We start from the raw sequence: 12,261 nt of genomic DNA, 5'->3' as shown, positions 1-12,261 counted from the left end.
AGCTCATAGTTACAGAGCCTCTGGGCAAGTCATTTAATCTTTCTGGCACAATTAATCTGTAAAAATGGTATAAGTTTCCCGCTGTTTGTCTGTTTTGTCTAATTATATTGTAGGTATTAGAGGACCTTTAAAGCAGACCTGGTAAGGTACAAGAATCGGAAAAAGAGAAGCTGAATTGGGATTTGGAGTAAGGGAGCAGAGATGTGGAGGGATAGCAGGCTGCGTTGATTGACTTGAGTTTTAGGGGACACAGTGAGGGAGATCTCATAAAAAGTGAAGTGTGCGGCATCAGTTTTTCAGAGAATGGGGCTAGGTCTACACTATAGCGTTTTTTCAGATAAAGCTACGCAAATTGCGCTCCGCAATTTGTGTAGCTTTTTCTGATTGATTTTCCAGAAGAGGCAAAAAAAAAAAAAGAGATGGGGCAAAATGGCAGAAAAGCCTCCTCTTTAGGAGGAGCCCATATTCCTCATAGAATGAGGTATACTGGGCTCCCCAAAAGAGCGCGTTTGCTCTTCGGCAAAAAAAAAAGCAGAAGAGCAGACGTGTTCCCTGGATGTGGCGGAGTTTTTCTGGGATACCTCCGGTATTACGGAACCCCCCCCCCCCCCCCCGCAATCTAGATGTACCCAGGGTTAGGCTGACAGACTGGGCAACAGAGTGGAAAGTGGAAATAGGTTGGGAGATGATTGTTGTGGGGGCTGCAGAAAGAGGGCAAAGAAAAAAAGATGCGTGAAATAAAATAAAGAAAAGAGAGTGCATAAGAGGAAAAAAGAGAGAAAATAGAAGCCAGAAAAAAAGTAGAAGAAAGAAAAAGGAAGGAAATACACAGTATTCTGCCAGATTCAAGGGGCAAAATAGTCAGACATCCAGAATTGCACAATTGATGGAAAAGGGCAACTGATCTGATCAAACTGAAAGAAGAAATGGTGTGTTCTAGATGACATTAATGTTTCAAATGTATTAGAGAGCCTCTGATGGCTCCAAAATCTCATCTAGATTTACTACCAGCTGCTTCTGTTACTACTATTTATGTCCCTCTTCCTCCCACATTTTATTCTGAATTTATTTTAATGCGAGGACTTGTTCATTGTTCAATTCCTGAACTTGGCTACTAGACTCCGATGAGACCTGAGCAGTCAACTTCTTTGATCATGGGTGTCTGTTAATTTCAGCTAGCTCTTGACATAATGACTGGCTATTAATTAGAATTGCTGCACTTCCATCATAATAGCTGCACCATTGATAGAATAGAATTTCCCTGGATAGCTGTCTTATTTAATGTATTCAGAACCTACCTACCTTCCATAGTTGCTCATGTAATTGCAACTCTCTGTGGGGCTTGGGGGCTTTTTCATATCTTGTTCAAATCCCACAGGCAGTGCAGATAGACAGTTAGGCAGTGCAGATAGCTGTGATCACATGACAAGCTTGGAGGAAGTAAAACTGGGAAGAAAAGAAAAGCAGCATATGGGCAAGAGAAGCTGAAATGACAATTTGGGACTAAATGGGTAGAGTAAGTATTTGGGTCCTTGGGAGGAAGATGGGAAGAAGGTAATCAGTCCATATTTTAGGATTCTTAGGTCTTCAGTATCATATATGTCTGTTGACAAAGTTAGGAGTATATCGTAAGAATACATTTTTATTTTTGTTTTTAAAATGCATCACAAACACATAAATAAAACCGTGCTATTCTTCTTTTCTAGGTGTTATCAGCTGCTTCAGCTGCAGGAGTATCAGTAGCCTTTGGAGCCCCAATTGGTGGTGTCCTTTTTAGTTTGGAGGAGGTATGTAAAGAGGCAGCACAGAAGAAAATATATTTAAAAATGAATATTTTAAGACCTGTAGTGTCAAATGTTTCTTCTATGGAGCCTTTCATAACAGAAAGCTCCTTGTGGCCCCTGATCTTGCAGTGAGTTCTTCATGAAGCCACTTTCTCAACACTTTAAAGAGAGCTTCTTCACTTGCAGTTTGATAAGTACTTTTTTTACACTATGGTCTGGTTACTAATCTGCATTGGTCATTCTGGAGATTTTTCTTCATTAAATGTATTGCCTTGATTACGTCAATTAAGTATTATGAGTTCTGGCATGGGCAAATCCCTCAAAACCTCTTGTTTCAGTTACTGTTTTAGGCCAACATTTCTTCATTGGTATGGGGTTTTTTTTCTTTTCTGGAGAAAGGTCAATTCCTTTATTGCAGCTTTATTGTACATAAATGAAACACACACACACACACACAGAGAGAGAGAGAGAGAGAGAGAGAGAGAGAGAGAGAGAGAGAGAGAGAGAGAGAGAGAGAGAGAGAGAGAAAATAAGTACGTATACGGAATTGAAGTTGAAAGGGTTTTTTGTGCAATTGCTTCCTTGCCTGCTTTTTTCCCCTACAGTTTACATTAAAACATTCTGATGATGTGAGAGCCTTTTTTATTTAGTTTGTTGTAGCTAATGAAGATCAGCATTTATTATGCCTTTCCTGTTAACTTCTTTCTAATGTTCTTATTTCCTTGTTTAATTTAAAAGAAAAAGAGGGGAAGGGAAATAAAGGTTTTGTTCCTCCTATTTATTTTACTCTGCTCTGGGACAAAAGGCCCGTTACAAACTCATTTGCCCTTTAAGTTAAAACAAATCTTTAATATCCAATTTAATTTTAAAGACTCCATACTGTGGCATATGTCCTAATTACAAATCAAATATTCTATAAAACTAACCACCATGCTAATAAAATTCTCTCTCAAGAATACAAACCTTGAATACCAATCTAGATATATGCATTTGGGAAATTTAGGACCATTATTTAGATCATTATGATCTTTTTTGTTATCTCCTTACGTCTAATTTAAAGAAGCTTAAGCCAGATCAACAGTCAAAAGTCAATTTATCCCAGCTACGTCGCTCAGTCATGAAAAATCCACTTCTGTGAGTAACATAGGTAAGCCGACATAACCACTGCTGTGGATAGAATGAAGGCGATGAAGGAATTCTTCCATCGACTTAGCTATCACCTCTCAGGAAGATGGATTAATTATGCTGACAGCCACCCCACCTCCACGACTGGAGTAATTGTCCACAGCAAGGGTCGGCTGCCTTTTCAAACCAAAGAGCCAAGCTACATCAAAATTCAAAACAGGTGGTCAACAAAGAGCCAGTCTATAAGAATACTCATTTGCATGACTGAAAATACACAATTTAATATTATTGATAATTGACATGATTAATAATAGCATAAATGAAACGTACTCACAGATTTTATTTAATGGGACTTCTGCTGTTGCTGGAGGTGCAGTTTGTGGATGTGGGGGTGCAGAAGTCAGGGTTGAGTGTAAGAGGGGTTCAGAGCAGGTGGCTGGGGTGTGTGGGAAGTGGGAAGTAGAGTATGGGGGGCAGGGCTGGAGCTGGATTACCTTACCTGGCTGGGGCTGGGCTGCTGCATCCAGGCAGCTGTAGCTGGACGAGGGGCCGGTCCAGGATCTCCACAACCAGATCGTGGCCTCCCCTCCTACCCATGCTGCAGCAGGAGTGGGGCTGCCACCGCCAGCTCTTCCTGCGGTCAGATGGGGGCCAAACTGCGGGGCCTGTACCAGGATTGGGGCTGGGGTTAGGACACTGTGGCCAGATGGAGGCTGGGCGCTTTTACTTTCTCATGTTAGTTTACCAAACTTATTTTAAAATAAAGTAAAATATTATGTCTAAAACAAAGGTTTTCAATATTATCTTTATTTATGGCAGGGATGGGAACCCTTTTTTGGGTCAGGGGCCACTGACCCACAGAAAAAATCAGTTGGGAACCACACAAATGAGAAGCAAAAAAACCCAACTTCTCTTAAAACCCCCATCCCTCACTGATGTGGCCCCCAACCTTACTCCCCTCGCTCTAGTCCCATGAGTGGGGGAGGGGCAGGGAGGACTGAGGTTCAAGGTCTCAGGCCAGATTAAATCTTCTGGGGTTCCAGGATTAGTGGATTTTGTGAGCCCCCCCTTGGCTCTGAGGTGGGGCCAAAAATGTGGGGTCCAGTGTGTGGGACAGAACTGCTAGTGAGTGGCATAGGGATGGGAGTGCAGAATCTCTGGGGGGAAGGTGGGGTGCAGAAGAGACTTGGGAGTAGGGTGTGTGGCCAGAGGGTAGAGGGCAGGAGCAGGCTGGGAGGAGGGGGCAGGAGTAAGCTAGCGGGAGGGGGCAGGAGTTGTCTAGCAGTAGGTCTCTGGCCGGGGGGAGGGTGCAGGTGAGTGTCTGGCCAGGAGGGAAGGGGCATGAGTAGGCTGGGGTTAGGGTGCCAGGCCAGGGGGGAGAAGGCTGAAGCAGGCTTTGGGATCCCAGGGTGGGGGGGTGCAGGGTCTGGGTGGCACTTACTTGCTTTTGCATCCTGCACTGCTCTCAGGCTCCCTGCTGCTCTGTTGGCCGTATTCTGGCCAATTGAGCAGTGGGAAAAGCCTCTGGGCAGCAGGACTATGTGCTGCTGTGTGTGCACACGCATGGAGCTGTTTGTGGCTCTGCTTCTTCCCTGATTGCAGGAAGCCAATACTGGCTCCAATCCCTGCAGCTGTGCTGCTGTAGCATGTCAAGTGCAGACATGGCCAGAGTCTGAATTCTGCTATAGTCGTTTACTGAAAACTCGGAGAATCTTTGACCTACCTATGAGATAGAAAACTCCCAGAGACCAAAGTTCCGTCTAAGCTGTATGGCTGAGCGGCCATGCAGCTATATTCTGAGCCCTGTGCAGAGGTTCAAAACTCCCCCATCCAAACAGGGAGATTAGCTGATAGGTGGGGTCGGGGCCTCCATAAACAGCTAAACGCTGCCTGCCTTGTGCTTGAAAGGGAAGACAGTTAGCCAAGATTAGCAGGGAATGAGTGGCTGGGAGGAGGAAGGGAGTAATTAATTGGCTTGAGGGAAAGTCCCAGCTACTGGAGAGAGAGGGTATGTCTACACTACCCTCCTAATTCGAAATAGGAGGGTAATGTAGTCATACCGCAATTGCAAATGAAGCCCGGGATTTGAATTTCCCGGGCTTCATTTGCATAAAGCCAGCCGGCGCCATTTTTAAATGCCAGCAGTTCGAACCCCGTGCCGCGCGGCTACACGCGGCACGGAGTAGCTAGTTTGGATTATAGTTCGGATTAGGCTTCCTAATCCGAACTAGCTGTACTCCTCGTGGAATGAGGAGTACAGCTAGTTCGGATTAGGAAGCCTAATCCGAACTAGTTACTCCGTGCCGCGTGTAGCCGCACGGCACGGGGTTCGAACTGCTGGCATTTAAAAATGGCGCCGGCCGGCTTTATGCAAATGAAGTCCGGGAAATTCAAATCCCGGGCTTCATTTGCAATTGCGGTATGACTACATTACCCTCCTATTTCGAATTAGGAGGGTAGTGTAGACATACCCAGAGAGAGGCAGAGGCAGAAACCCAGCAGTCTCTTCAATCCTTCTGGGTATCTAAATTCTGAACGTAAAGATTTTTTTTTAATCCTATGTTACTAATTAATACATAGTAAATTGTGTTGCATTAAGGCCAGATCTTTATTATCTGGTAGAGTTCTGGCTTTTATGAATTAGAAGTAGAAAGTACTAGGTGTGATGCTAGTTGTTTTGTAGGATGAAACCTTATTTGCAAGCTTTTTGAAACATGCAAATGTCTACAAACCCTGAAGCCACGTGTTAATTTGTTCTGGGGCTTCTATTTTTCCTCCAGTGGAAGAAGGTTAATTCCCTACCTTTGTATAGCACCTTTGTAGTCACTAAGGGTATGTCTACACTTGCTCCCTAGTTCGAATTAGGGTTGCAAATGTAGGCGACTGAAATTGCTAATGAAGCGGGGATTTAAATATCCCGTGCTTCATTAGCATGATCTCGCTGGCGCATTACTCCTCTCAACAGCTGTTTCAAAAGTGAAAGTGCGCGCCAGGACACGTTAGTTTGAACCAAACCCCTTGGTGCGAACTAATGTTACTCCTCAAAAAACACTTTAAAAATGTAAACTGATTAACGTAGCTGCATTATTATAACTGATAACACAATGTATGCATATTTAAAAGATAGTGAACCGAAATGTAGTATACTAGTATTTGCTAGTATTTTCTGTTAATTTTGGAATAGTTTGAAATATTTTTATAATGAATTGCCAGTAATTCTAACTTGTCTACTTTTCAGGTCAGTTACTATTTCCCATTGAAAACTTTATGGAGGTCCTTTTTTGCTGCTTTAGTGGCTGCATTTGTTTTGCGATCCATCAATCCTTTTGGTAACAGCCGTCTTGTTCTTTTTTATGTGGAATACCATACCCCTTGGTACCTTTTTGAACTGTTTCCATTCATTCTTCTGGGAGTGTTTGGTGGGCTGTGGGGAGCATTTTTCATCCGTGCAAACATCGCCTGGTGCCGCCGACGCAAATCAACAAAATTTGGGAAGTATCCTGTCCTGGAGGTCATCATTGTTGCAGCAATAACAGCTGTCATTGCCTTTCCTAATCCATACACAAGGCTCAATACCAGTGAGCTTATTAAAGAGCTCTTCACAGACTGTGGGCCTTTAGAATCCTCCTCTCTTTGTGACTACAGAAATGACATGAATGCCAGTAAGATAGTAGATGATATTCCTGATCGTCCAGCAGGCACTGGAGTTTATTCAGCCATATGGCAGCTGTGTTTAGCACTTATATTTAAAATAATTATGACAGTCTTCACCTTTGGTATCAAGGTAAGTTTGGGTGGGAGTTTTTGTTGTTGTTGTTTTTTGCTTGCCTTGTGTAAAGTAGCTCTCCAGTAATAAGACTCTTAACACGTCCCGTGTATTCTAAAGCTTTACCATGAAGTCGTTTTATTTCTGTTGTAGGTTCCATCAGGTTTGTTCATACCTAGTATGGCAATTGGAGCAATAGCAGGAAGGATTGTGGGAATTGCTGTGGAGCAGTTGGCTTATTATCACCATGACTGGTTTATCTTCAAGGAGTGGTGTGAAGTTGGAGCTGACTGTATCACGCCCGGCCTATATGCCATGGTTGGTGCCGCTGCATGCTTAGGTAACTAAATTGTAACACAACAAATAAAGGCATGATTCCTTTTCTGTTTCTGAACTAGGTAAGTTTTGATGTGAAGGAAAAAAGTTGTACTTATTAAAGCTGAAGTACAATATGGAAGAGTTTCTTATATAGTTATTTTATGTTAATAGGAAAATGTGCAGGAAATCATTGTGAACCAAAGACTAAAAAGAACATGCTGTCATATTGGGTCAGCCCTAGGAATGTAAAATCTTGATCAAAGGGGGTGCAGCCCGGGAGGCTGCTCCAGCCCAACAGGCCACGCTGGAGTGGCCCCACCCACCACAGCTCTTGCCTGTGGAGCACCCTAGCCCACTGCAGACACAGGCTTCTCCTGACCAGTTAACCTTTCACATCCCTAGTCAGACTAATGGTTCATCTAATCCCATGGTCACCAAGCCATCAATCAAAATCAACTGGTCGATGGGGAGAGCTCGATCAGTCGATCGCACACGTCTGAGGCCCCGCCATTCTCCCCCATTCCCAGAAGAAGCCCCCCACTGACTCTACCTCCAATGACTATGGAGGTAGTGCCGGCTTCCTGCAGCTTGTGGGGGCAGTCCCGCAGCTGCGCTCCACTTCTAGGGTTTCAGGAAGTGCACAGGCTGCTCCTCCTCCCCCAAACACCTGGCGCATTTCCCAACACCCACCAGCACTCTTTCCCCTGCCCCAGCTCCCATCAGCATCCTGCCACCTACCCCAGCACCCTGTCCCCTGATCCAGCATCCACTAGCACCCTGACCCAGCACCCTGTCCCCTGACCAAGTACCTATTGACACCTGACCCAGCACCCTGTCTGCTACCCCCACCAGCACCTAATCCTTACCCCAGCACCCACCAGCACCCTGGTCCCTTGCCTAAGCACCCTACTATCTGTCCCAGAAACCACCAGCAGCCTGCCCCAGCATCCTGTCCCCTGCCCTCACCATCGCAGTTGGGGCCACATTAATGAGGCTTGTGGTTTTTTGAAGGGGTTGGTTTTTTGCATCTCACTTGTGTGACCCCCAACTGACTATTCTGTGGGTCAGTGACCCTGACTCAAAACATGTTCCCTGCCTCTCTCATAAATAAAGATAATGCTGAAACTTGTTGTGTTTGACATAATATTTTATTTAAAAATGAAGCCTGGCCAACAAGCCCCCAATTGGGGCCAAGCCCCCATCTGGTTGCAGCATCATAACACTCCTGTACCCCCCCTTGACCCCAAATCTTTGTACAAATCATACACTGGAACCCCCTGTCCTGAGCCTCTCACATCCCCAGACTCCTGTACCCCCACGTCCTCAGTCTTCTGCCACAACACTCCTGCACCATCCACACACTTCAAATCTGTGTCCTGAGCTCATCATACTCCCAACCTTCCTGCTCTGAGTCCCTCACACAGCGCAACCCAAAGTCCTGCGCCCTCACATCCACAAGCCTGTGGCTTGCTCAGCACCCCAACCCTCCACCTGACCCCAACACTCCCCAGTCTGGAGCTCCCTCCCCAAGCCAGCATTTCCTTTTCCACATCCTCCTGCATCCAAATTCCCTCCCAGACCTCTCACCCCGTCCCACACCCAAATCCCTTATTCCCACCCCAGAGCCTGCACCTCCTGTTTCAACCCAGCGAGGGTACAGCTAGACTACAAGAATTTTTCCGGGATACCAGAGGTATCCCAGAAAAATGCTTCCGTGTCCAAGGGCGTGTTTGTTCTTACATTTTTTTTAGTGAAAGAGTAGACACACTCTTTCGGCAACCCCTGTATTCTTCGTTTCATGAGGAATAAGGGGGCTTCCAAAAAAGGGTTTTTCTGACATTTGGCCCAATCTTGATGGGCCAAATGTTGGAAAAACCTCTTCTGACAAAAGGATAAAAAAAAAGCAGCAGTGTAGCCGTACCCTTAGAGTATATAAGGACTGGATATAGCAAATGATGGAGAGGAGGAGAACAGAGAGGGCAGGGCTTCAGGGAAGGGGTGGGTTTTAGGGAAAAGATGGGGTAGATCTTGGCTTGTTCTGACATTTAAAAAGTGATTTTGGGCATAAAAAGGTTGGAGACCACTGATCTAACCCAATATTGGTTATTCCAACGGTGACCAATGCTAAATGCTTCAGAAGAAATGAACAAGGATGCAACCCTAACCAAGTTGGCTAATACCAATGGATAGACCTTCCCTCCATGAATATACCTACAGGATTTTTTTTCAACCCAGTTATACTTTCCCACATCATCCATGGGAACAATTTCCACAGATCAAATGTGCACTGTGTGAAAAAGCACGTCCTGCTGTCTATTAATTTTATTGGGTGACCTCTGGTTCTTCTGTTGTTTGAAGGGGTAAATAGCACTTCCGTATTCACTTTCTCCATGTCATTCATGATTTTACAGACTTTTGTCATATCTCTCCCCCATCCTCTGTTTTCTGAGATGAACAGTCCAAGTCTTTTTAATCTTCATTTGAAAGCTGGTCCATACTCCCATTTTTGTTGCCAGGGTCTTTACCTTTTCTATTTCTAATAAATCTTTTTTGAGAAAGGGTGACCAGAATTGCATTAAGTATTTAAAGTGTAGGCATACCATTGATTTATATAGTGGCAATATGATTTTTTTTGTTTTATTATCGTTCCCTTTTGCTAATGATTCCTAAAGTTCTGTTAGCATGTTGATAGGCTCTTTTTTTCTTGCAGGTGGTGTGACAAGAATGACTGTCTCCCTAGTGGTCATTGTATTTGAGCTGACAGGTGGACTGGAGTACATTGTGCCCCTCATGGCTGCAGTGATGACCAGTAAATGGGTGGGTGACGCTTTTGGTAGGGAAGGCATCTATGAAGCGCACATCCGGCTGAATGGCTATCCTTTCTTGGATGCTAAAGAAGAATTCACTCACACAACACTGGCTGCTGATGTTATGAGGCCTCGGAGGAGTGATCCACCATTGGCAGTGCTGACTCAGGATAACATGACAGTGGAAGATATAGAAAACCTGATCAATGAAACGAGCTATAATGGTTTCCCTGTTATAATGTCGAAAGAGTCTCAGAGACTAGTGGGATTTGCTTTAAGGAGAGACTTAACTATCGCAATAGGTAATTATTTTACAGTTCTGTAAGATGTATATGTTCTCACTCAACTGTATTAATACTTTAAAACTGAATTTATTATTTATGTCTTACTTTTGTACATGAATGCTTCATGTGTTTTATAGTCCAGAGATGTAGCACAAGCTGTTGGTTCCTTTCACATCACCTTGATCAAGATGCTTAGAACTTCTTTTTACAGTGGTGTCTTGCAATAATAGGTTCTGAAACTGGACACAATTCCATAAAAACCCTGGGATTGCTACACTGTGACAGACTAATTAAACCATCTAGTTCAGTACTCTTGTCATCTTCCGCAGTGGCCAGTGCTAATTTCTTGAGAAGAAATTATGAAATCCCCCACAAGACCTACCTGTGCAATGTACCATGGAAGTACTGTGGAAGGAAGAAAGGTCATTCGTTGCCACTGCCATACTGTTTGTGGCTTTGTACCAACACTTCTTCACCTGAGATGAAACTTCTTACAACTTCAGTGCTCCTGGAATAGGGGCTTAGGGTGGCTGTCTTGCCTAGTGGTGGGATTCACTCAGTTTACCTCCCATACTGGGGATTCCTCTGTAATCTCCCTTGACCAGGAAACTAGTGCTTACTTCCAGATGGCTGCCTGGCTGGCAGGCCAGTGTTCCATCCTTTCAGGCAGGGAGTCAGCTAGCTCCTACCATTTCACTAGCTCCCAACTGAGCCAGGCTCCTGTTTTTTTTAAATCCCCCCTTCAGGCCTGGCATTGGCAACAGGTATAGTGGGGCAAGGCTAAATGGGACTAAAGTTTTGTTTAACCCCTGTTGTGTTGGCTGGCAATCTCTGTTTCTTCATAGCTCCATTATTATAATTTTCAAGCTGCAGAGTTCTCTGAGAAATATTGCCTGAGTCACCCCTCTGTGGGCACCTGAACATGACTTCAAACTTAATATAAAATCTTATACAAATCTATAAACCCCTGGGCTGTTTTATTAATTTTGATTCAAAAGGTAGAAAAGTTAGACCAAGTTTTAGCATTACAGTCATGCCAAACAGGTGGTTTACTTGTAAATGTCTAATACTGTAATTGATTTTTGGAGTTAGTTTCATGTCAGAATATCAAGTTCTGCTTGAACCCTCTAAAATACAGTGATTCAGTGTGGTATTTTGAATGTACATATCATAAAATTGGAACACAGCAAAATTATTCATTTAAAGAGACAGGCTTATGTCAGAAAATGGTGTAACTATTATTCTTGTAGTTAACTCCTAATATTCCCTGTAACTGAAAGTCTAGAAGAACATAAGTTATTTTAAAAACTATTTTTTCAATCTGTTCTCTTGAAATGAAATTCACCTGTGCAGGTGGCAGAATACAAATTCTACATATAATACATATGATTGTTATCGAGGTGCTGATAAGCTAGTATTATCTACCTCAAAATGTATATGAAAGTCAAAATAGTTGAATTTTAAACTGTCATCTTTCATTTACTTTCTAGAGTACCTGGTAGTAGATTACAGACAAAGATTTATCTTCATAAGAATCTTTTTTCAGGCAAGATTCATTTTAGCATCTAAATTACATAGTGGAAATTATTCAGTCTTAAATTTGTGCATCAGAAGAATCACCGTTGGAAATGATAGGCGTAGGGAAGTTTGTCCAAAATGAGGGAAGACTTTGAAAGGGTATTAAGATCTGACACAAATAAGCAAATTACACATTTTCACAGAAACAGAGAACATTTGCTCAGCTTTAACTAATATAGCTAATATATGACAAACCTTAGCAGCGTTACTGTCTATTTGTTACATGAGACTGCATTCTTTCTGAACTATTCCTTCCACATGTAGCAGTCAGCATCATGTGCTTCCTCCACATTAGATCTTCTCCTTCCCTTTATTGTTTGTTTAATTGTGTTAAGGGAATGCCAGGGGATGTACACAGTAGCCACCTTTGAAAAAAGAAAGATCCCTATGGCATGGCACAAATATTTGAGAGCAGTGAACAAGCAACATGAAACAAGTCATATTGGTTAATTTTTTAAATGGCACCTACTGTATATTAAGTGCTCGTTAGGCTTCCACAACCTATCTCAGGGAGTGACAAGGATGTTCAACTTTCAATGCCTCCTCTCTACTCTAGATTTGAAGCTCAGTTGATGGCATTTTGTGACTTTCCATCCAAA

At 43.4% G+C, this 12,261-nt stretch overlaps 1 protein-coding gene across 5 annotated transcripts in view; it reads left to right on the top strand.

The window, feature by feature from the left end:
* CLCN3 (Cl-/H+ antiporter 3) overlaps positions 1-12,261 on the top strand; it is an 83,481-nt gene that overhangs the window by 56,790 nt on the left and 14,430 nt on the right. For all 5 annotated transcript variants that reach the window (XM_075931136.2, XM_014574866.4, XM_075931137.2 and 2 more), the window contains exons 8-11: positions 1,707-1,787; positions 6,148-6,693; positions 6,829-7,015; positions 9,704-10,102. In XM_075931136.2, the coding sequence (XP_075787251.1) occupies positions 1,707-1,787; positions 6,148-6,693; positions 6,829-7,015; positions 9,704-10,102 (1,213 nt within the window). The remainder of the gene's footprint in view (positions 1-1,706; positions 1,788-6,147; positions 6,694-6,828; positions 7,016-9,703; positions 10,103-12,261) is intronic.

The sequence above is a fragment of the Pelodiscus sinensis genome, chromosome 4 (assembly GCF_052426305.1).
Source record: "Pelodiscus sinensis isolate ZL-2025 chromosome 4, ASM5242630v1, whole genome shotgun sequence".
Lineage (NCBI taxonomy): Eukaryota > Metazoa > Chordata > Testudines > Trionychidae > Pelodiscus > Pelodiscus sinensis.
The sequence above is the reverse complement of the archived record's forward strand: the minus strand, read 5'-3'. Positions and strand labels throughout refer to the sequence as shown.